The sequence below is a fragment of the Microcebus murinus genome, chromosome 3 (assembly GCF_040939455.1).
Source record: "Microcebus murinus isolate Inina chromosome 3, M.murinus_Inina_mat1.0, whole genome shotgun sequence".
Lineage (NCBI taxonomy): Eukaryota > Metazoa > Chordata > Mammalia > Primates > Cheirogaleidae > Microcebus > Microcebus murinus.
Window position 1 is genome coordinate 35,401,305 of NC_134106.1, and position 22,694 is coordinate 35,423,998.

The 22,694-nt window shown below is 35.0% G+C and overlaps 1 protein-coding gene and 1 non-coding gene across 4 annotated transcripts in view; both read right to left on the bottom strand.

Annotated features, from left to right (window-relative positions):
- Positions 1-22,694, bottom strand: part of THADA (THADA armadillo repeat containing) — a 325,009-nt gene that overhangs the window by 234,474 nt on the left and 67,841 nt on the right. For all 3 annotated transcript variants that reach the window (XM_076000708.1, XM_076000709.1, XM_020288594.2), the window contains 3 exons: positions 13,090-13,222; positions 11,401-11,514; positions 7,458-7,580 (listed from right to left, as the gene is read on the bottom strand). In XM_076000708.1, the coding sequence (XP_075856823.1) occupies positions 7,458-7,580; positions 11,401-11,514; positions 13,090-13,222 (370 nt within the window). The remainder of the gene's footprint in view (positions 1-7,457; positions 7,581-11,400; positions 11,515-13,089; positions 13,223-22,694) is intronic.
- On the bottom strand, positions 4,366-4,476 carry LOC142870359 (small nucleolar RNA SNORA20). Its single transcript, XR_012918769.1, has one exon. It is a non-coding gene; the product is annotated as a small nucleolar RNA SNORA20 (small nucleolar RNA).

Below are 22,694 nucleotides of genomic sequence, written 5' to 3' on the forward strand. Positions count from 1 at the left end.
TAGTTATTGCTGTTACCTCTCACAGTGCCTGATTTATAAATTAAACTTTATCACGTTATATATAGGAAAAACATATATCCATGGTTTTAAGCATCTACTGGGGGTCCTGGAACATATCCTCCAAGGATAAAGAGGGACTAGTGAAATTAATTTTCTTTCATATGTTAAAAAATATATATGCTGTTTTAGAACTATAAAAATTGTACAGCAGAACATTAAAAAGAGTTATTGTAAATGTAGAGCAAAATAACTAGCACGAAAGACTACTTATTACTTAAGATAGAAGAGTGTTGCCCCTAGGTTTCCATGTGATAAAATAAATGGTTCAAGGACATCTGTTTCAGGTATTGCTTTTTATTTTTCAATATTTCATCCATATTTTCTGTCCTTATCCACTATTAAGCTAACAAGGAGGAAAGTGAAGTAATCACATAATTGAAAAAGGCTGTGACTGATAAACTGCATTATCAACTCCTAAACCACTGATAATAAATGCTAATATGAATCACTGATAGAAATCTTTATGTGAGTAATGTAAAAAGTCATTAATGGGGCTAATGTATTTTGAAAAACTCATAGTAAAAAGGCAATGAAAACATGTCCCTTTAGCGAAAGATGGAAAAAAGGAGAGCAAAGACAGAAAAAAGTAAGTAGTACTTAAGTTGAAAATGGAGAAATGAGAATGGCTGCCAAATATAGTTATGAGCCACATACCAATGTTTCAGTTAACAACGGACTGTACGTTTGATGGTGGTCCCAAAAGATTATAGTACTATTTTTTTACTGTACCTTTCTATATTTAGATAGGTTTAGATATGCAAATAGTTCCCATTGTGCTACAATTGCCTACACTATTCAGTACAGTAGCATGCTGTGCAGGTTTGTAGCCTAGGAACAAAAGGCTGTAGAGCCTAGGCGTATAGTGAGTGTATCACCTAGGTTTGTTTAAGCACAATCTATGATGCACACACAATGATGAAATCCCCTGACACATTTCTCAGAATGTTTTCCTGTTGTTAGGTGACACATGACTGTAATTCCAGTTATAATTGATACTTCTCATGAGGGAAACAGCACAAAACCTTCCTAGTCCCTACCTCCTTCTCCACCAAGCCCCCAACATATGATTGACAGGGACATGGTATTCAGTTGCAAACTGACAACTGCTACTAAAGCTTTTCTCTTCTATTCGTTGAGTTCATAAACTTTTTCTTTCCTTTCTGGCACAAAAAAGCTTCAATATAGATTTGTATAAGACATAGAAGAGTTAGGCAAAGAAAAGAAAATTAGGTTACACAAAGCTGTGTGTGTGCCATATATATGCACCTATTTTTTAAATATATGTATGGTTTTTCTTATATAACATAAATGCTCCCTTGACAAATACTCCAAAAGTATGAAGGCGCCGGGTGTGGTGGCTCACGCCTGTAATCCTAGCACTCTAGGAGGCCCAGGCAGGCAGATCACTCAAGGTCAGTAGTTTGAAACCATCCTGAACCAAGAGCAAGACCCTGTCTCTACTAAAAATAGAAAGAAATTACTTGGCCAGCTAAAAATATATAGAGAAAAAATTAGCTGGGCATGGTGGCACATGCCTGTAGTCCCAGCTACTTGGGACGCTGAGACAGAAGGAGTGCTTGAGCCCAGGAGTTTGAGGTTGCTGTGAGCTAGGCTAACGCCATGACACTCTAATCTGGGCAACACAGCGAGACTCTGTCTCAAAAAAAAAAAAAAAAGGTATGAATGGACAGCCTACTGTATACAATCACTATGTAGTTAGGTCATTTATACCCCATATACTTTCATCCTTAATAGGTAGTCAAGTTCTTCAACACAGGATCCATATATGACACTTTAAAATATTTTATCTAGAGTTCGTGATGTAAGTTAAATAGTAAAAAAAACTATTTTCTGAAACAAATTAAATGAAATTTGGGTTCTAATTTGCCTTCCATCACTTCTTAGCCATGTGACCTTGAAAAAGATTCTTACAATTTTAGGTTACAAATCCTTCATCTGTAATCCAGGAAAATTATGCAGGGATTTCTGGGCCTGAGACTAAAGGGAAGGCCAGCCATGTTCTGGAGTTCATGGTGACCCTCCTCCAAAGTAGCAGGACACTTCTTCCATGAGAAGACAAAAGGAAGAGTCAGGGCTTCCACTGGCCCATACAGCACCTGTGAATGAATTAGTAAAAACAGTGCCTCTTTCTCTAGATGAAAGAAGCTCCATGCCAAGGCATATATTAGAGCATAATGAGTAGAGTGAAGCTAGGTTTCAGTACTACACAGTCCTCAGCCTGGCACCCTTGTGGCAACTTCACAACTACCAAAGTACCTAGAGACGGTGTCAATACAGGCACAGAGTACATGTGGAAGTTCTTCTGGGCAGGTCTGAAAGGGTCTTTTTCTTTCCTCTGAAACACTGCATGCTGTGAACCACAGTTGGCCTGAGGGAAGTAAGCTAAGATTTATCAGATAAAGATGTATATTTTTAAACAGAAGTGCCCAGAAAATTCTCAGGTTCCATATATATGAATCTATAAATTACTTTGTTACCTAAATTTTTAACTAAACTGGTTTCATCTCCAAAGTATATGTCAAAGACTATCACTTCTCACTATCTTTACTAATACTTCTCTATTCTGAGTCGCCATCATATTTTGGTAGAATTATGGCAATAGCTTCCTGATTGGTCTTCCTCCTTCCCCCTTGCCACATTACAATCAAGTCTTCAACTGTACCTACATCAATCAAATCCCACCACTCCCCTGCTGTTCACCTCTTTTATGCAGGGTTTTTCAACAGCAGTAGGAGTCATTATTTCAAAACCCAGGTCTGTCCCAACTACACCCAAGAAGGCACTGGTTCATCCAGCCATTTCCAGACTCAGCTGAGATGCTACATTACAGGGAATGGGAACTGGATTCCCTAGCCGCTGCCCAAGTTGTGCTAATGCCCCAAGGAGTGAACTTTGACTAATAAGAGACAGGAGATCAGAGTGTGCAAAGAAGTGCTAGTTTCACAGGGCCTAGTTAGAAGATATACCAGGAGACAAGACAACCAGCTCAGTTTTCCCACAAAGTTAGGCCTACTTGGTAATCTCTCTCCTTTTTCCTTGCTTAACTTCCATTTTTCTTTCATTCTTGTTGCTTTGGGTTTGTATCATTTAATAAAAGAAAAGGAACTAGGCTTTACCTCCAGCTCTGTTTTCTTTTATCTTTTTTTTTTGACAGCTTGCTGTACTTTAATGTGTAATACTCAAGGTACAAAACAATTGCATCTAACATTGTTATAAATAAAAGAATCAGATTAGTCATCAAGGGCTCCAGAGTGAACAGCATCTTCATAACCTCAATGTTTATCATCTTTGCTTTCTGGATGTAACTTAATAAGATCATCAATTCATAGAATGGTAATTGCAGCTTCTGTAGCAAATTTCAAACTCTTAACTTTAACTATGGTTGGTTCAAACACACCAGCCTTTTTGTTGTCTCGAGGTTTACCATTGAACAAATCAAGACCAATCCATTTTAGATTTTTACGTTCTGAGTTAAACTGAGCCTCGTTATGAAAAGCTCTTAGCTTTGCAACCAGATCTGTGGAGTCCTGGGCAGCATTAACTGCCAGTGTATTAGGAATAAGAAGAAGAGATCTTGCAAACTCGGCAATAACAAGCTGTTCCCCAGATCCCATGCTGGTTGCATAGTTTTCAAGGTATATGGAAAGGGCTGCTTCTACAGCACCCCCACCTGGAACCTCGGATTTTGACTCCAAAACTCTCTTCACTACACAAAGAGCATCATGTAAAGAGCGTTCCATTTCATCACACATGAAATCATTTGCCCCATGTAAGATAACTGATGCAGACGTACGAGCGTTGGTGCTATTAAAAACCAACAAAAAAAATTCTTTAAATCGTATTTTTATAAAACAAATGTACACAGTAACTGATTGCAAGTGCCCTTGATTAAATTTGGCTTACACAGGGCTGGGCATGGTAGCTCATGCCTGTAATCCTAGCACTCTGGGAGGCCAAGGCGGAAGGATCGCTCAAGGTCAGGAGCTCAAAACCAGCCTGAGCAAGAGAGAGACCCCGTCTCTACTAAAAATAGAAAGAAATTAATTAGCCAACTAAAAAAATATATAGAAAAAATTAGCCGGACATGGTGGCATGTGCCTGTAGACGCAGCTACTCGGGAGGCTGAGGCAGGAGGATTGCTTAAAAGCCCAGGAGTTTGAGGTTGCTGTGAGCTAGGCTGACGCCACGGCACTCTGGCCTGGGCAACAGAGTAAGACTCTGTCTCAAAAAACAAACAAACAAAAATGGCTTACACAGGACACTGAGACTATATCATACCAAAAACAATGTCTAGTCCATGCACAAGAGATGAAAATGGTTACTTCACCTCAATTTATAATGGCCCAGTATTATTTTATCCCATGTGTATAACTTCCAGCTCTGTTTTCTAAGAAAACAGGGCCAAAACCCTACAAGGTAGATAAAAGACACCTTCTCGTATTCCTATAACACCCAAAACTTTCCTCTACAATAGCAAAAATTCTGGAGTCACAGATAACAGTTGTGTGTCCTTAGGCAAAATTATTTCCCCTGTCTGAGCCTTATTTTGTATATCTGTAAAATGAGGATTATAACAGAACCTACCTAAAAAATAGAACCTACTGAGATAATCAATGTAAGTGATGCCACATACATGAAAAATACTCAATAAGACTGTCATTATGATTATTTATCCTTGTATTTCTTGTGCTTAATATATCATCTGCAATATAGTGGGTGTGTCTAATGCTTAACATGTTTACACAATACATTTTCCCTGTATTTTAGAAATGCTTAGTAGGTGGCAAAGATTGAGGAACCTGTAAAAACAAATTAGATATATACATGAATGCTTTCTGAAAAATGTTCCTTTTCTGATAATTAAGTTCATTTACCATGCATGTTTTTCCTCTCAGGAAAAGTTATTTCACTTCTCTGAGCCTTATTTTCTATATCTGTAAAATGATGATTGTAACAGAATCTACCTGAAAAACAGAACCTACTGAGATAAGGAAAAAGAATCAAGTCAAAAGTACAGATGTATTTCTTCTGTTTGATCTAATCGAAAAAAAAAAAAAAAAAGTACAGATGTAGCCAACATTAGGCACAGATACCTTTCTGAAAGGATGTGTACAAATCAAGTTTCTGTAAATCAAACCATATTTCACATGCACTAAAGAAAAAATCACCCCTTAAATCACTTCAACAGAGAATGGAATGGTAAATTGTTGTGTAAAAGAAGACTTCTTTATATCCATTGATTAAGTTAGTTTATCATTTTGGTTTGTCTTAGATTAAGTTTTTATAAGGAAGGAAACATAACTGTCAATATTAAAGTAACAGTATTGATTATGATAAGCTATAATGTTTATTTTCTCCAGTAAAGCAAACTCAATAGAAACAAAAGATCCCTTCATAACTAATGTTAAAAGGGTTCCAAGAAATAAAATTATTAGAATTATAAAATTAGAAATAAAATGTAAGTACTTATATATATTTATGCAGTCTTTTGTGAATATGCACACATATGCGTACTATTTACATTTGATAAAGCCCACACATAAAAAAGTGAAAGAAAATATATCAGAATGGTAATAATGAGTATATCTATATGGTGATTAACAGGTGACTTTTATTGTTCATGTTATAATTTCCTTTATTTTCAAAATTTCTAAAATGTACATGTATTACTATTTAGGATCTCAAGAAATACTCTTCAAAAAGATGAATCATTCATGTATGACACTTTCAGTTTTGCTAAAAAGTTGGAAGAATCACCAGGTTTTAATCTCTGAAAGCCTTTTCACAAAAAATATTTCTTGGTTCACCTGGAATTAATGGTTTGAAAAAAACAATACTGATATTTCCAGCAATCAGTATTGTGATCTCTAGTTTTCCTGATAGTCAAACCACATTCCTATCTCTACTGACCATATACAGGTATTGCTCTGCTTCCTGTAAATGCAAAAGGTAAACATTGTGTTCTCAAGAGTAGTTATGCAATGCTTCCAGAGAGAATTCCAGAAATGTGTATCTATTATAGGAAGATACACAATTTTCTAGCCAAGAGTTGGCAACCTTTAAGATTCTTCTTCACACTGGCAGTCTGTGACTTTGGCTGCCACTGTTATCTATACACTGACTCTCAATTAGACATTTATCATACAGGTATGAAATGGTTTGTACAGCTCACTAATTGAAAAGCCTGCCTTTCTAGTAAATACCTCATTCTGCAGGTAATATGTTAAGATCTAGCATCTTTTCTCCTCTTCCTTTGCCAGGATCTTTTTGTTTTAAAGCCACATTTCAAGCATCTACAAACCATAGGTTATTCTCCTTATTCTAGGAGACACAATGATATAGAAAACAAAACCATGGTGTTTCTCTCAAGAAACGTGAAAAAATACATTAAAGTTTACTTTTTTAAATCCAAAAATTGGGAAGGAGGAAGGAGGGGGGATGAGTAAATTCACACCTAACAGGTACAATGCACATATCTGGGTGAAGGATACACTTACAACTTTTTTTTTTTTTGAGACAGAGTCTCCCTCTCTTGCCTGGGATAGAGTGCAGTGGCATCAGCCTAGCTCACAGCAACCTCAAATTCCTGGGCTTAAGCGATTCTCCTGCCTCAGCCTCCCGGGTAGCTGGGATTATAGGCATGCGCAGCTAATTTTTTCTATGTTTAGTTACTTGGCTAATCTCTTTCTATTTTTTAGTAGAGACAGAGTCTTACTCTAGCTAAGGCTGGTCTCAAACTCCTGAGCTCAAGCAGTCCTCCCACGTTAGCCTCCAAGAGTACTAGGATTACAGGCATAAGCCGCCGTGCCCAGCCAATACGTTTATAATTTTGACTCAAACTATATAAAAGTAATTCGTGTAATCAAAATGTTTGTAGCCCTGTAATATTCTGAAATTTAAAAATTATAATAGCAAAAAAAAATCAATCAAAAGGTATTCGGACATTGACCATATTATAAAAGAAAATGTGAGAAAAAGAAAAGTGAAAAGTGTCTATTTACCTCCTCCATTTTAATGTTTTGTGTTTGTCTTTGCAACTTTTGACAGAGTATATTTGTTGCACTCACTCAACACACTGATACCTAGAAACCACAGCATCCAAAAGACAGACATATTAAGCTACCAAGAGTTGTTCTGCTTCCAGATCAATAACACTAATCAGGGAAATACAAACCAAACCAGAAGGAGATAAAACCTCACACCCATTAAGGATAACTATTATTAAAGAAATGGAAAATAATAGGTGTTGGTAAAGATGTCAAGAAATTGATGGGAGTGTAAAATGGTGCTACTGCTGTGGAAAATGGTTTCTTGGTTCCTCAAAAAGTTAAAGAACTACCATATGATATATCCAAAAGAACTGAAAAGGCACTTACTGCCCAGACCGGTGATGTAAAACCCAGAATTGCAGCCTTAGCTCCATCAGCAACATAAGGAATAACATTTTCTCCCAGACGTGTATCCCTGAATAATGCTCTAAGGATATTTAAAGCATGAACCTAGAAGAAAAAGTTCAAAATTAGTTGCAGGTTGAAAATCATGGAAATTCTAAATGTGTGCATATCTAACAGCACACCCTCAAAACAAAAAATTACAGAATTCCAAGAAGACATGGACAACCCACAAATGAACTAGCAGATTTAATAAAACACACTCACTAATCGATAAGCCAATTTGTAAAAAGATTTGAACAACGCAATAAAAAATCTTGATCAAATGGACATATGTAGAATCCTGCACCTTACAAATAGAGACAATACCTTCTTTTCAAGAACATGCAGAATATTTTTTAAAATGACCTCAAACCTAGCCGCAAATAAAATCTCGACAAATACCAAAAATAGTTAATAATTTATAGATTATACTCTCATCACAGAGGAATTAAGTTAGATATAGTTTTTTAAAAAATGCTTTCTAAATTGATACATTTTAAAACACATCAAAACACTAGTCAAAAAATATTTTTATTATTTAGAGCTGAACAGTAATGAAGATGCTATATATATCAATACTTGTAGGATGCAGCTTAAGTGGAACTTGAAAAAGGAAATGGACACCTTAATTACTTCTATTTTTAAAAATGACTAAAAATGAATGTGCCAAGTATCCAATTAAGATAATTTTAAAAACCCAATAAACTCAACATATAGAAAGAAAATAAAAAGACAAAAGCAGAAATTTTTAAAATAGCAAAGATACAACAAGAGCATTAGCAAAACCAAAACCTGACCAGGCACAGTGTCTCACACCTGCAATCCCAGCACTTTGGGAGACTGAAGTGGGAGGATCTTGTGAGACCAGGAATTCAAGACCAGCCTGGGCAACACAACAAGAACTGACTCTACAAAAAATTTAAAAACTTAGCCAGCTGTGGCGGCATGCACCTGTAGTTCTAGCTACTCAAAAGTCTGAAGAGAGAGAATCACTTGACACCAGGATTTGGAGGTTGCAGTAAATTATGATCCTATCAGTACACTCCAGCCTGGATGACAGAGCAAGAGCAAGACCTTATCTCAAAAAGAAATTTTTTTAAAAAAGACAAAAACCAAAAGTTGATTCTTTGAAACAGGAACAAACTTCTAACAAGACTAACCAAGATGAAAAGAGAGAAGGCACAAATGAGCAATATTATGAATGCTGAAGTGGACATGACTATAGATATAGCAGAGAATAAATCAAAAATAATATTATAAATAATCCTATTCTAACTAATTTGAAAAATTAAGGCAAAATAAACAACTTCCTAGAAAATAAAATTTATCAAAACAAATTCAAAGAGAAATCGAAAACCTAGACAGATGTTATCATTAAAAAAAAAAATCACCCCAGAGACTAAAAAAAACCAAAGCCCAGAAATTAATCACCACAACAAAAAATTGACTCACATGATTTTACAGATGGATTCTATAAACATTCAGAGAATAGATAATCCCAATCTTAAATAAACTATTAAAAGAAGACTCCCGAATTTATTTTATGAGTCTAGAATAGTCTGAATATCAAAACAAGTTAAGGACTGTACTTTGGGAAAATGGTAGTATCTAGTATTCTAAAGCTCAATATACACATACCCATTAACCACATTCCTAAGCATATACTCAACAGAAATGTACATATATGTTCACCATTAAGGATATACAAGAATGCTCCTAAAAGTACTATTCTTAATAAACCCAAATTAAAAATTATCCAAATGTTCATCAACAGTAGAACAGATAAATTATATACAGCAATGAGAATGAATAAATTAAAACATGAATGAATATCATAAACACAATGCTGACCAAAAGAAACCATATCAAGAGTAAGGGTTATGATGTATAGCTATATTTATGTGAAATTTTAAAAACAGGTAAAACTAAAACTAAGGTGTTGGAAGTTAGGCTAGTGGTTACTCTGGGAGAGAAGGTACTGATTAGAAGAGAGCATTGAGGGGGCTTTCAGGTGCTAGAAATGTTCTATTTCTTGCTCGTTACACAAGTGTGTTCACTTTGTGAAAATGTATTAAGGTACACATATAATTTGTACACTTCTCTATATGTGTACTATAATTTCATTAAAGTACACATATTAAAAAAAAAATAGTATAGAGGCCGGGCACAGTGGCTCATGCCTGTAATCCTACCACTCTGGGAGGCCAAGGGGGGGGCAGATTGCTTAAGCTCAGAAGTTCAAGACCAGCTTGAGCAAGAGCGAAACCTCATCTCTACCAAAAATAATTAGCCAGGTGGCAGGGCCCATGCTTGCAGTGCCAGCTACTCGGGAGGCTAAGTCAAGAGAATCACTTGAGCCCAGGAGATGGAGACTACAGTGAGCCATGATGTTGCCAGTGCACTCTACCAGGGGCAAGACTCTGTGTCTCAAAAAAAAAAAAAAAAAAAAAAAAAGGACAAGGGACAGCAGAAAAAAGGAAAACCACAGGCTAATTTCACTTATGAACCCAGAAAAAATATGCAAAAAGTATTTTTAAGTGAATCCAGCAATGTATAAAAAAACTCATCATGTCAAAGTTGGGTTAATTCCCAGTATGCAAAAATAGTATTAAATTTAAAAATCAATATGATTAATGATATTTACAAATTCTAGAAGAAAACATATATTTATCTCAAAAGATGCAGGAAAACATTCAATAAAATTCAATTTCCTTAATAAGAAAAAAGGCAGATGAAAAAGTACAGCAAATATCAGAAAGAACATAAAGATGTTCTATTTCTACACAAAACTCTACTATGAGTTCCAGCAGCAGAATAAGATAAAAAAATTTTAAGACTAAGAATTAGAAAGGTGAAACAAACTTAGCATATGAGGATATGATTATCCACAAAGAAAATCTGAAAAATTTATAGGTAAGTCACTAGCAATATTACAGCAAATCAGGTAGGTTGCTGAATATAAGTACAATAACCAAAAAAACGTAATTGCATTCATACAATAACAGTAACAGATAATATAAATGTTTAACATACCATTCATAATTATAAAAAATTAGGATATCTATAAATAAATTTTAAAAAAGATCTATAAGATTTAACAGAAAATTATTTTTAAAAATAATGAACAACATTAAGGAAGCTCCTAAATGGAGAAATAAGCTATGTTAGTAGAAGACTCAATACAAAATAAAAGTCATTTTTCCCAAATAAATCAATACATTTCAATTCTAATCAAAATTCCAAAAGAGCTTTTTGCTGAACTTAACAAGCTGATTCTAAAACTTATATGGAAAAGCAATAGAACAAATACAGCCAAGGGTAGGAGAGTCGTACTATATGAAGCATTACTGCGGAAGCCCAAACTATAAGGTGCAGGCAATATTTGACAGGTATTTACTCCCTAGCAGTGGAGTGGAGTTGTGAGGAGTGCTTAAACCAACTCTTACATACAGGTAGTGACTAAAAGGGAGTAAATATTAGCTGAAACTAAAATGTGAGTAAACCAAAAGTTAGATACTACATTTAAAGGAAAGACTCAATTGCTACGTTACAAAATGTACATTAACTCGAAGAAACCCATGTGAAATTCTAAATTAATAGCATATTCACTTTCAAATTTTTAGATATAATAATAATATTATAAAATATCTTAATATAAGTTGGATGTTTCCACCAAAATTTTAAAATAGTTCATTTTTGATCAATATATATCAACTAAACCAATGGTTTATTTTGTGGACAGGAGAGACCAAAAAGAAAAAAGGACAAAAGCTTTAAATGTCCAATCTTTAAGAGTTCTTTTCTCTAGCAGATACTTTTTTTTTTAATTCAGCAAAGATTTAGAAAGACTGCCTTCCTAAAAGGGTTTGAGTATTTCCATTATTACCTGAGGGACTGTGCTCTGTGAGTCATCTATAGGCCCAGCCAAAGAGATTAACTCTTTCATAGTTATTTTCAACAAATCCATTTTGCCTTTCTTTGGTTCAGATGCCAACAGTGCCTATGGAAAAACAAGACAAAAATTAACAGGGCTCTTATTTTACATATACTTATTTTCTGCGTTCCTGGATTAATCTCAAAATGCAAAATCTGCTTTATAAAGACATGTGGTTATCAAGGCAAGTTAATTAAGCCATGTGGCCTTGGGTAAGTAGTTTAATCCTGCCATCCCTCAGATTGTTCATCTGTAAAATTAGGTGAAGATGAAATCATGTCATCCTTAAAGTCACTTCCAGTTTACTTGTTAATTGTGTAATTCTAAGAGGCTGAGCGATACAACAAAGTCAGTCAGTTTTAGTAACAAATTTATCTAACAAGAAAATTTTCCTTACTTAAAAACAAAAAACCTCTAGATTAAATTTCTTGTAAGGACTTTAAAGCTGCCTGGAGATTGAACAGCTAATTAACTCTTCAGAGAGGAGTCTATACATGGAGAACTAACAGAATCATAGCATTTGAAACTCCATGGGGCAAAAACAAATATTACAAACTCCAAAGGGGCCCTATATTTGAATTTTCCAGGAGCTTCTTATCTACTTTGTGTCTAACACATTACCAATATCCAATAAACATAAAAATAGGGTATCAAACCACTTCAGGCAATAAAAAGGAATGAACTATACTAATATATACTACAGAACGAACCCTGAAAACATTATGCTAAGTTAAAGAACTCAGACAAAAGATCTTATATAAAATGTCCCAAATAGGCAAATCTATAGAAATAGAAGGTAGATTAGTGGATGCCTAGGGCACTAAAATAAAATATTTTCCCATCAATAGTAATATGTAGGTGTGCTGATATGGACTAATCTTTAAGGTATAATGTTATGTGAAATCAAGGGCAAACAGTATATATAAGTATATTTTCATCTGTGTTCAAAAGGAAAACATACTCATACACTCATATTCTCTTATGCAGAGAGTTTAAGGAGTCAGGTGACTGGGCTCAAGTCTTAGCTTGGCTCTTACTATTATATCTCTGTGGTCTTTGGCAAGTCACTTAACTTTCTAAACCCCAGTTTCTTCACCTAGAATATATGGATGACAACAGTACCTATTTTATAGGGCTTGGGGAAGGATCTAATGAGGCAATATATGTGAAATAATCACTAATAAATATTAGCTACTATTATGATTATGATTATTTTATGGATGGACATTTTATGAAAGGATTTAAAGGAAACTATTAACACTGGTTGCCTACAGAGTATCTGGAGTCTTAAAATGAAAGGAAGACTATTTTTTTGCAATTAAAAAAAAAAGGGCAACACATGCACTTCCTGGAAGTGAGCAACAAACGTGCCAAAGTGATCCCTGCCTAGTTAATACACAAGTGGAAATCTATACCACCCCGTTTATATTACAAGAATGGCCTCTTAGTGGGTTTGTTCCAAGAACAGATCTGTCACAGGAACACACCGTCCCCACATCAAAACAAAGCCACAAATGCTATGGTTACTGAAAATACAGACATGTCCCTTACGCTATACGCTCACTCACATGTCACAAGAGTTAGAATACACTATTATCAAAAGACAAATAAACAAACAACTATGGTCCTAGAGGTAAGTACCTGTATGTAGAAAGGAATTCCAGCACTGCGCCTTGTAGCACAGAGTTTGGATGAAGGATCACTGCATTTAATTTCTTCTAAAACATTCCATAACCACTGTTCTGGCAGTTTTTGTAGACTCACATTGGGGCACCTAAAAGGCATATATAAGCAAACATTTGGAATTATCAGGTATCAAAAGGTGAAAGTACAGGTGGGAGAAGGTGAGGGGTAAAAACTTATTTATTGGGTACAATGAACACTATTCTGGTAATGGGCACACTAAAAGCCCTGACTTAAGCATTATACAAGGTATCCATGTAACAAAAACATTTGCACCCGCATAATATCTTGAAATAAATATACATATAAAATAAAATGCTTAAAAAGGTAAACGTATAAACTATTGATGTGCATCAACACTGTTAAAAAATAATAAATATCATTACACTGGGAAAGGGGTGGAACTAGAAAATGTTTCATTTATACTTTTCATCTACTTTCCTTTTATTACAGGTCTTAGGATCTGAAGCTATTAAAGATTCTATTTTTTACAACAGATTCCATTTCTGTGTGTAAAGTATGTGTCTTATTTGCAAAATATTAATATGTTTTAATATGCAGGCTTGCAACCACATTCAAAATGTTCTGAAGGGCTGGGCATTGTGGCTCATGCCTGTAATTCTAGCACTTTGGGAGGCCAAGGTGAGAATCCCTTGAGGCCAGGAGTTCGAGACCAGCCCAAGCAATACAGAAAGATCCCCATCTCTCCAAAAAACAGAAAAATAAGCCGAGCTTGGTGGCACATGCCTGTAGTACCAGCTACTCAGGAGGCTGAGGCAGGGGGATCACTTGAGCCCACTGAGTTTGAGGCTGCAGTGAGCTGTGATGACATCACTGCACTCTAGCCCAGGCAATAAAGCAAGGCCTTATCACAAACAAACAAACAAAAAAAAGTTCTGAAGAAGGATAATCCAGCTCTCACAGACGTTTTACACTATAACACTCAAGATTTCCAACGAAGAGAATATAACTTTGTAGTTTACTATAATTTATGTTTTATATTTCTAGGGATCATACATATTCAAAGAGGACACACTTTAAACTATATTTTAGAAATAATCTTCATCTCTCTCAAAACGTGGTCTACTACAAATAAAACTTTCAAGTAGATCCTGTGGAGAATTAAGGAAGCAAGTTATCTGGGAAGAAGCCTAAATATTCTGAGGTTATTTGAACATTCCATCAGTGAGCTTCTGTTCTATTACATTATATGTTATCCTAGAGTGCTTAAGAACATTTAAATTTTTTTAAATGTTTAAACCCTACTAGATTGTATAACATTATCCCAAGAAATAGCAAATTCAGTGGTAGGTAGACACAATTATCTTAGGAAGAAAGTACCTAGATTTAACTAAAATTAATATCTGAAAATAAAAAATAAAGTCCAAAGGAAAAGTACTCTTTTTCAAATTGAGGAAGACATTCTGCAGAAAGAGTATTGATTTTCAATCTGTTATGAGTATAAGATCACTTAGAAACATATTTGAGATTTTTTTTTTCCTTCATTTTAGTTTGGCATAAAACTGACAACTTTAGCTTCTAAGTAAGCATTCCAAATAGCAACTTAAATTCAGCTGTGTGATTTGCATATATATATATATATATATATATATATGATTAATACTACTTTAAAGTAGGCATTTTTAAAATTTGACATGAACCTAAAAAATATTATTTCAGCCATAAATATTATGATCACTTCTCCCTACTCCTAGCAGGCTCTATGACTTTAAAAGTTTCCTGTTAGCATGGCTTAAAATCTATCATCCCATCCCTCCTTCTACTACCCTCCTGCCCTCAGCCACCAAAACCAGTTATCAAAGTCTCAATCACTAGATTAAATGAGATTCAAAGACATAACAACAAAATGCAATGTGTCAACCCCACGTAGACCATAATTTGAACAAACCAAATGTAAAAAAGATATTGTCAAATAACAGAAGAAATGTATGAATGTACTAAATATTAGATGACAAGAAGAAATTATTTATAGGATGTGCCCATGGCATTGTGGACATGGAAGAAAGTGTCCATATTTTTAGAGATGCATACTGACATACAGAGGAATAAAAAAATCACAAATCAGAGATACACTTTACAATACTTGAGCAAACGAAAAGGGGTAGATGAGGCAATTGTGGCAAAACTTTGACCATTATTGAATCTGGATGATGGTTAAAGGTGGTTCAATATATTGGTCTCTCTACTTTAAAATATATGTGCATATAGATACACATATACACATTTATATGTTTAAAATTTTTAATAAAAAAACTTTTATATTTTTAAGGTTTAAAGTTACTTTCCAATCATTGGAGTTTTTGTATCTTTTTAAAGTTAAGATAAATGCTTTGTGTTTCATGAAATAATTTCTCTAGTTTATTACTAACATTGCCAGCTTAGAATAATCCGCACACAGTTGCCCAATCAAAAATTAAAATATAAATTCCTCAGAGCAATTACTTAAGTGTTAATGATACAGTTATAGATTACCACCTTCTTTTGTTCCTTCTTTACTGTCAAAAAAAAAAAAGTATATTTGAGTTAATTTAGTGCACAATGGGTAAGCAGGGAAAAAAAGAACTAAAGCAAAAGTAATTTTTCTGTGATCTAACCACCCAAGAAAAAGCTGGAATTATAGAAGTGAAGAAAGTAAAATTTACTTCATCTAATATTATCTGTATGTTATACACACAGATACTGTTGTATATTCTTCACTACCACGGAATCACAGGTAATTCAGAACTGGCTTATAGATAATGCTGCAGTCTAGGGTCAAGTCTCCTGTAGGGACTCACTATGCAGGAAAAACTAAAGGGAAAAGGGAATTGCAAGAGATGAGCAGCACTTTCCTATTTCCTTAATTTCCTATTAAGTGCATTGAAATATGAGGACACTAAATATCAGTTCAGTAATGCTCCACAACACTGTCAGTGAGCCTTTCTTCTGGGCCTCCCTGAGCAGGCACACAGAGGTTCTAGCAAAACCATCCAATCCAAGAAATCAGACATCTGGGATCTAAGTAAGCTATCTCACAATGCATCGCCCTTACCTTGCATGAACTTACAATGGCTCTTGACTATTAACCAAATCTTGATCTATCTAACCCTTCTTCTACCTTGATCAAACTCTTCTAGCTTGAAAGGCTGCCCATAACCTGGATCCTACCCTCCCAATTAATCTAAACTTAACTTTTCCAAATTCCTACCTAAGTCTTCTGTTCTAATAAGGCTGTTATCTTTGCTGGTTGCCATATTAACATGCAAAGCACACACACACAAACAAAAAACACACCTCCCCAAACACCCCATATTCCCAACTAAGCATTTGTTAATGGGTCTCCACATACATTCCTATTGACCCAAATTGATGAAACCTACTCCAAATACTGCATCTCACAAGGACCTTTCCTTTCTCTAAGCTTCTGATTTACTTGAAGCAACTACTAGTATAACGTGTAGAGGAGATCGGTTCTGTGTCAGGGAAGGAGTGGAATTTGAGCTGGACTTTGAAGGTAGAATGGTGGAAGGCCCATATGTGGGGTTGAGGAAGTAGGAGATAAGATGACTGGAGAAAGAGCTAAGTTGAGGACCCAGAGGCAATTCTCTAATTTAGATTCTTGGCTAGTATAACTGTAAACAGCTAACCAGGCCTATTTATTCCCTGAGTATTGCATACTAAAGACTAAATGCTCCTTGTCAATTTGGGGGATTTGAAAACAAAGGCCAGAAGAATGTTCTACCAGGTCAAGGCTGGTCAAGTGCCCTCAAGAGAGCCCTCTCTGCCCATTGCCAAGGACTCGGGAACCCTAGGAGCTCTGAGAAATGATCTAGGCACCAGCTCCTTCTATTTAGTCCAAACCTTCTTGTTCTGCTCTGGAATTCCCCAGGATCAAACCAGCTTTTCTTCAGAATCCTTTAACTGTCTGGTTTCCAATTTGGATCCCATTGGGTCCTATTCCTCTGATTCCCTTGCTTCTTAGCTCTGCACCTCTCCCAGGCCAGTCCTGCCCCCAGAGCTATACAAGAGAATTTAGTCCAATAATACAACTCCCACCTTTTTTACTAAAATGAAACATACTATCTTTTAAACAAAACCTAGTTTACACATTTAAATCATCATACTGGAAATATATTTGCCTGCCACAAAAGAAAAGAAAAACAAATATTTACTGAATGCCTATTATATGTCAGGTATGACATCAGGTTTGGCATTAGGCTTTTTACATCTTACTTCATTCTGGTTTTTTTTTTTTTTTTTTGAGACAGAGTCTCGCTTTGTTGCCCAGTCTAGAGTGAGTGCCGTGGCGTCAGCCCAGCTCACAGCAACCGCAATCTCCTGGGCTCAAGTGATCCTCCTGCCTCAGCCTCCCGAGTAGCTGGGACTACAGGCATGCGCCACCATGCCCGGCTTATTTTTTTTTTTTTTGTATATATATTTTTAGTTGGTCAATTAATTTCTTTCTATTTTTAGTAGAGACAGGGTCTTACTCAGGCTGGTTTCGAACTCCTGACTTCAAGCAATCCGCCCGCCTTGGCCTCTCAGAGTGCTAGGATTACAGGTGTGAGCCACCACGCCTGGCCCATCTTACTTCATTCTTATGACAAACTGTGAGAAAGTATTATTTTTCCCAACTGATAGATAAGACTGAGTATATCACAGTGGTTAGGAACATAGACTATGGAGTCAAGTTACCTGGTTCAGAAGTCTTTCTCTGCCACCTAATAGCTGTATGATCTAAGGCAAATTACTAAATGCCATTTCTCATTTTTCTCTACTATAAAATGAAGGTTGTTGGGAATATAAAATTAGTTAATTCTTATTATATGTTTAATAAGTTCTTCATAGTTAATAATAGATTAATAGATAATAATTATCTATTGCTATGAGAAAAGCAAGTTTTAAAGAGTTTCAACTGAATTTCTCATAGAAATGAAATAGCTGGGCTTCTTTTTTTTTTTTTTTTTTTTTTTTTTGAGACAGAGTCTCACTTTATTGCCCAGGCTACAGTGAGTGCCGTGGCGTCAGCCTCCCAAGTAGCTGGGACTATAGGCATGCGCCACCATGCCCGGCTAATTTTTTCTATATATATTAGTTGGCCAATTAATTTCTTTCTGTTTATAGTAGAGATGGAGTCTCGCTCTTGTTCAGGCTGGTTTCGAACTCCTGACCTCGAGCAATCTACCTGCCTCGGCCTCCCAGAGTGCTAGGATTACAGTGGGCTTCCATTTTGACAAGACATCCTTCCACACATACATAGCACATATTCATAGTACCCAAAATATACATATAGAAACCCCAAAACCATTTGAGTTCAAAGATAAACTCATCTGGGTAAAATTGAATAGAAACGCAAAGCTGTGAGTATGTTGATACCAGAGACCCGCTGGGTTACAGATTTAGCAGCAACAGTGGTGGTGAAGTCTGTTCCTATGGGGTAAGACAGGGAATGTCACTGACCTCCTCCCTCATGGAAAGAGACTGAAAAGGGCTATTGCCAAGAGCTACACTAGTAGGAAAAGCCAGAGGCAATAGGGAGCCCCATGAACCAGGCTGACTGCTAACTCTGTGACTATATCTGTGTGTGATATCCCTCGTATCACTATGGAGTAGCAAACCCAAAATGCCACTATCTAATGCAGTTCCTCTGACAGTGGGGAATGAATCCAGAAAGAAAGAAAATCAAAAGGCTCCCAATCATAGCCAGCAACTCTAAATTCAAAATACACATATAAATTTTATATTAAGAAAGACAATCTAAAGAAAATCAATAACAATATAAATTCACTCCATATGATACTAATTTTATGGAGCAGTCTAACAAATAACTTAAAATAACTATGTTTAATATACTCAAGGAATCATTTCTATTTAAGAAAAGAAAGAAATTATAAAAAATAGGCCATACTGAAATAAGAACAATATCTAATAAAGATATTTAAAATACTGGAAATAAAAATATACTCTCAAAATTTTAAAAAACAACAGTTAAGTTGAATTCTAGGGAATTAGTAACTTATAAGACAGTTTTCTGGGAAATTTACCAAAAATAGTTCACAGAATGACAAAAATATAAATATATACCATATATAGACACACACACACACATATATATGGAATAGTTTGAAAGAATCAAACATAAATCTAACAGGAGTTACAGAAAACAGGAATAAAAGAACTATTAGTAAAAAATGCTCAAAGAAATGGTATTTATAAATTTTGCACTATTGAAGAAAATCAAGGGCCTCAGATTCAATGTACATTCCAACTACCTATTCCAAATAAACAAATCCATACCTAGACATAGCATAGTGAAATTGTCATCAACAAACAAACAAACAAATCCAAAAAACCATTAGAGACTTAAGGAAAAACAGGCTATCTACAAAGTAACATCAATTATACAAAGACAAGTTTCTCAATGGCAATAATAAAAACACTGAAGGAAAATAACTGTCAACTAGAATCCTATACCCTGTTAAACTACACTCAGAAGTTGAGGTAAGAGAAAGACAATTTGAAATATACAAAGAGTAAAACTTCCTCCCAAAGACTCTCACTAAAATAAATTCTAAATGATGTACTTCAGCACAGTTAAGTAAACCCAGAATAGTCTCAATGGGGTGTCTACTAGACATCTCAAACTTGACCCAAACTAAACTCATGGTCTTCCTCCAAAAACCCACTGTACATATAGCTTTCCCCATCCTACTAAATGAGTAATGAACCTATTTCTTCAAGGGCTCAGGCCAAAAACTTTGTAGTCTTTTTTAGTGTCAAATACCATATCTAACCTGTCAACATAACTTGTTTGCTCTACCTTCAAATTACATCCACATTCAGATCACTTTTCATACTTCACCACTTTCCAAGCCATCACCATCTTTTTCCTGAAGTATAGGATAGTATACTATAACTTCCTAACTGGTCTTTCTGTTTTCACTATTATAATCTATTTGAATGCTGCAGAGTAATCCTTTTAAAGGCCAGATCATATTACTCTTCTGTTCACAAACCCTCCAATGGCTCCCTATATTATTCAGAGTAAAAGCCAATGTCCTCACACAGTATCTTAAACTGCCAAATCCCCATTACCTCTCTGATCTCATCTTCTGCAACTCTTTCCCTTGCTCACATCACTTTAGTCATAAATGGTTTACCCAAAGTTCTTTAAAAACCCTAAATCCATGCCTCTCAAGACTTTTGCACCTGACATTCTCTCTGTCTTGAATGTTCTTCTCCAGGTATTTACATTGCGGCTATACAACTGTTGATTATAGTATTTACTATACTTTCTAGTATATTCAAATTATTTCACACTAATTTTTTTAAAACTGGGTAAAATAAGGGGTTAGGGAAGAGAAAGTTAAATAATTTGCCCAAGTTTACATAGCAAATACATGGCAAAGAAAGAATTAAAATGAAGACTGACACCAAAACCCTTGCTTAATCAAAAGGCATTATTTCAAGGTGCCTGCCCTAAATGCCCAGTTACAAATATGGTTTGATCTGACTCATGATAAAGATACTATCGACTCTCTATTATTTGCTTCGGTGGATTTCATTCTTTTATTTTAAAAGAGGACCTATTAAACACCTACTAGTTGTTTTGTATTATGCTGTGCCCTAAAAACAGAGCAACAAAATAAAAATTCCAAAAGGCATACAATTCAGAAAGCATTTTCAAGTGGCTTTGGAACGTATTATCAGAGTATATTGTTTTTAAGAAATTATTTTCCTGATCATATTTTATTCAGGTTACCTTTCAGATTGATTTTAATCTCTGAACATTGACCATTAGGGTGGAGGCTAAAGTAGTTCTAAATGAACTGAGTAACATGGACGGAAAGCTAGCTGAAAAATTAAAATATCCTTTAGAAAATCTACTCAGTGGATAAACCATTTGTGACTGACTTGAAGTGAACTGTGTCTCACTCATTTTGGAAGTACTCCAACTCCCTTGGGGACCTGGGGAAGTATACTACTGGTTAATAAACTATTTTCTTGCATTAACTGAATGATTCATGGTATCCTAAAGAAATTATTTCACTTGCAAACACAAAACAACTAATTTCACATTTAAATATGAAGTACATTTAAAGCCAATATATGAAGTAAAATTCCCAGAAATGTACCAAGACCCACTGCCAGGAAACTAATCATGTATAAACTCAACCGAGTAAGCGTAAGCTTCTGCCAATATCTTTATTTACCATGTAATAATATATTTATGAAGCTGTTATCACTAAGGTCTTTTAGTACAAAAAGGAAGAAAATCCTTTTCTCTCCCCCAAAACACAGATTTTCATTTTGTTAGGTTTAAGAATTAACTCCAAATGAAAATTCATTCAAAATTAATTGTGTTGAGAAAAAATATCAATAAAAACAATCTATATATTTGCTCATTGTTAATAAACTTTTCCCTTACCATGGTTCCTTATTTCCCTTTCCTTATCTTTCATTTGCCAACCATTTAAATAATTCTAACTAATGCTAAAAAAAAATGAGTTTGTTTTCGGGATAAAAACCTAAATTTATCCCTAACCTTGATACAAAGTAAATAATATGTGTTTACTCAAGATCTTTAGTCATCACCATCTGAATGAAAACAGTAATAAATAATAATTTCAACAATAACAAACTCTTAGATTGGCTACTCAGAATAATGTGCTTTGGGATTCCTAAAACATTACACAACACATATCAGAGTAAATGATACACAGGCAACCAAAGCTGGGGGTGATAATTAGTACTGGTCTAAAACACTAATATAAAGACAGAAGAACTGTATTCTTCCATACAGATGAAACTAAAAACATGTACCTATCTACATATTTTTAAAAGTGAGGCTTTTCAGGAAAGTAGATGGTAAGATAATCTGATAATATTAGAATGACCTCTAAAGTTCTACCATATTAATGTTGTTATGAGGAATTTCATTTTTCTCAAACACTCACCAAAGTCCAAAGATTTGCAAAGCAAAGCTTTTAGCTGTCCATTACATAAAAAGAATAATATAGTCTACTGACTTTGAACTGGGGGAGGATTGAAGCAGCATACCCTTTAGATTTAGAAGAGAAAAATTTATCTACAACCTAAAAAAGAAGTATTTGCTTTCAAAAGCTACATGCTTTAAATATTCCATGAACTAATGTAAAATCATCTACTGATGATACTGAACAAACTGATCTAAGGTTCTAAGTATGGGCAGGAAAAATGTCAGGAGGATAAAGGTAGCTTAGAGAGAAATAGTATACTTTCTAGGAACAGAAACTTTACCTTCATTTATTTTACATAGTCATGAGAATACATAAATTCTCAGTTTCTCATTCAATGCCCTCCCCGCTTCCATGTGACTCCATCATACACATGAGTACTTTATTTGTTCATAACCTTAAAGCTGCTGACTAGGGTCCATACATATTAACGTTGGTAGACTTCCCAAGATATCTTGTATTTTTATAGCCATGTCGTTGGAGACTCTCAGAAAACAAAAAGATTTCAAGCAGGCACAAAATCCAAACTTCTTATCCTGGCTCACGATTCCCTACATATTAGGTCAC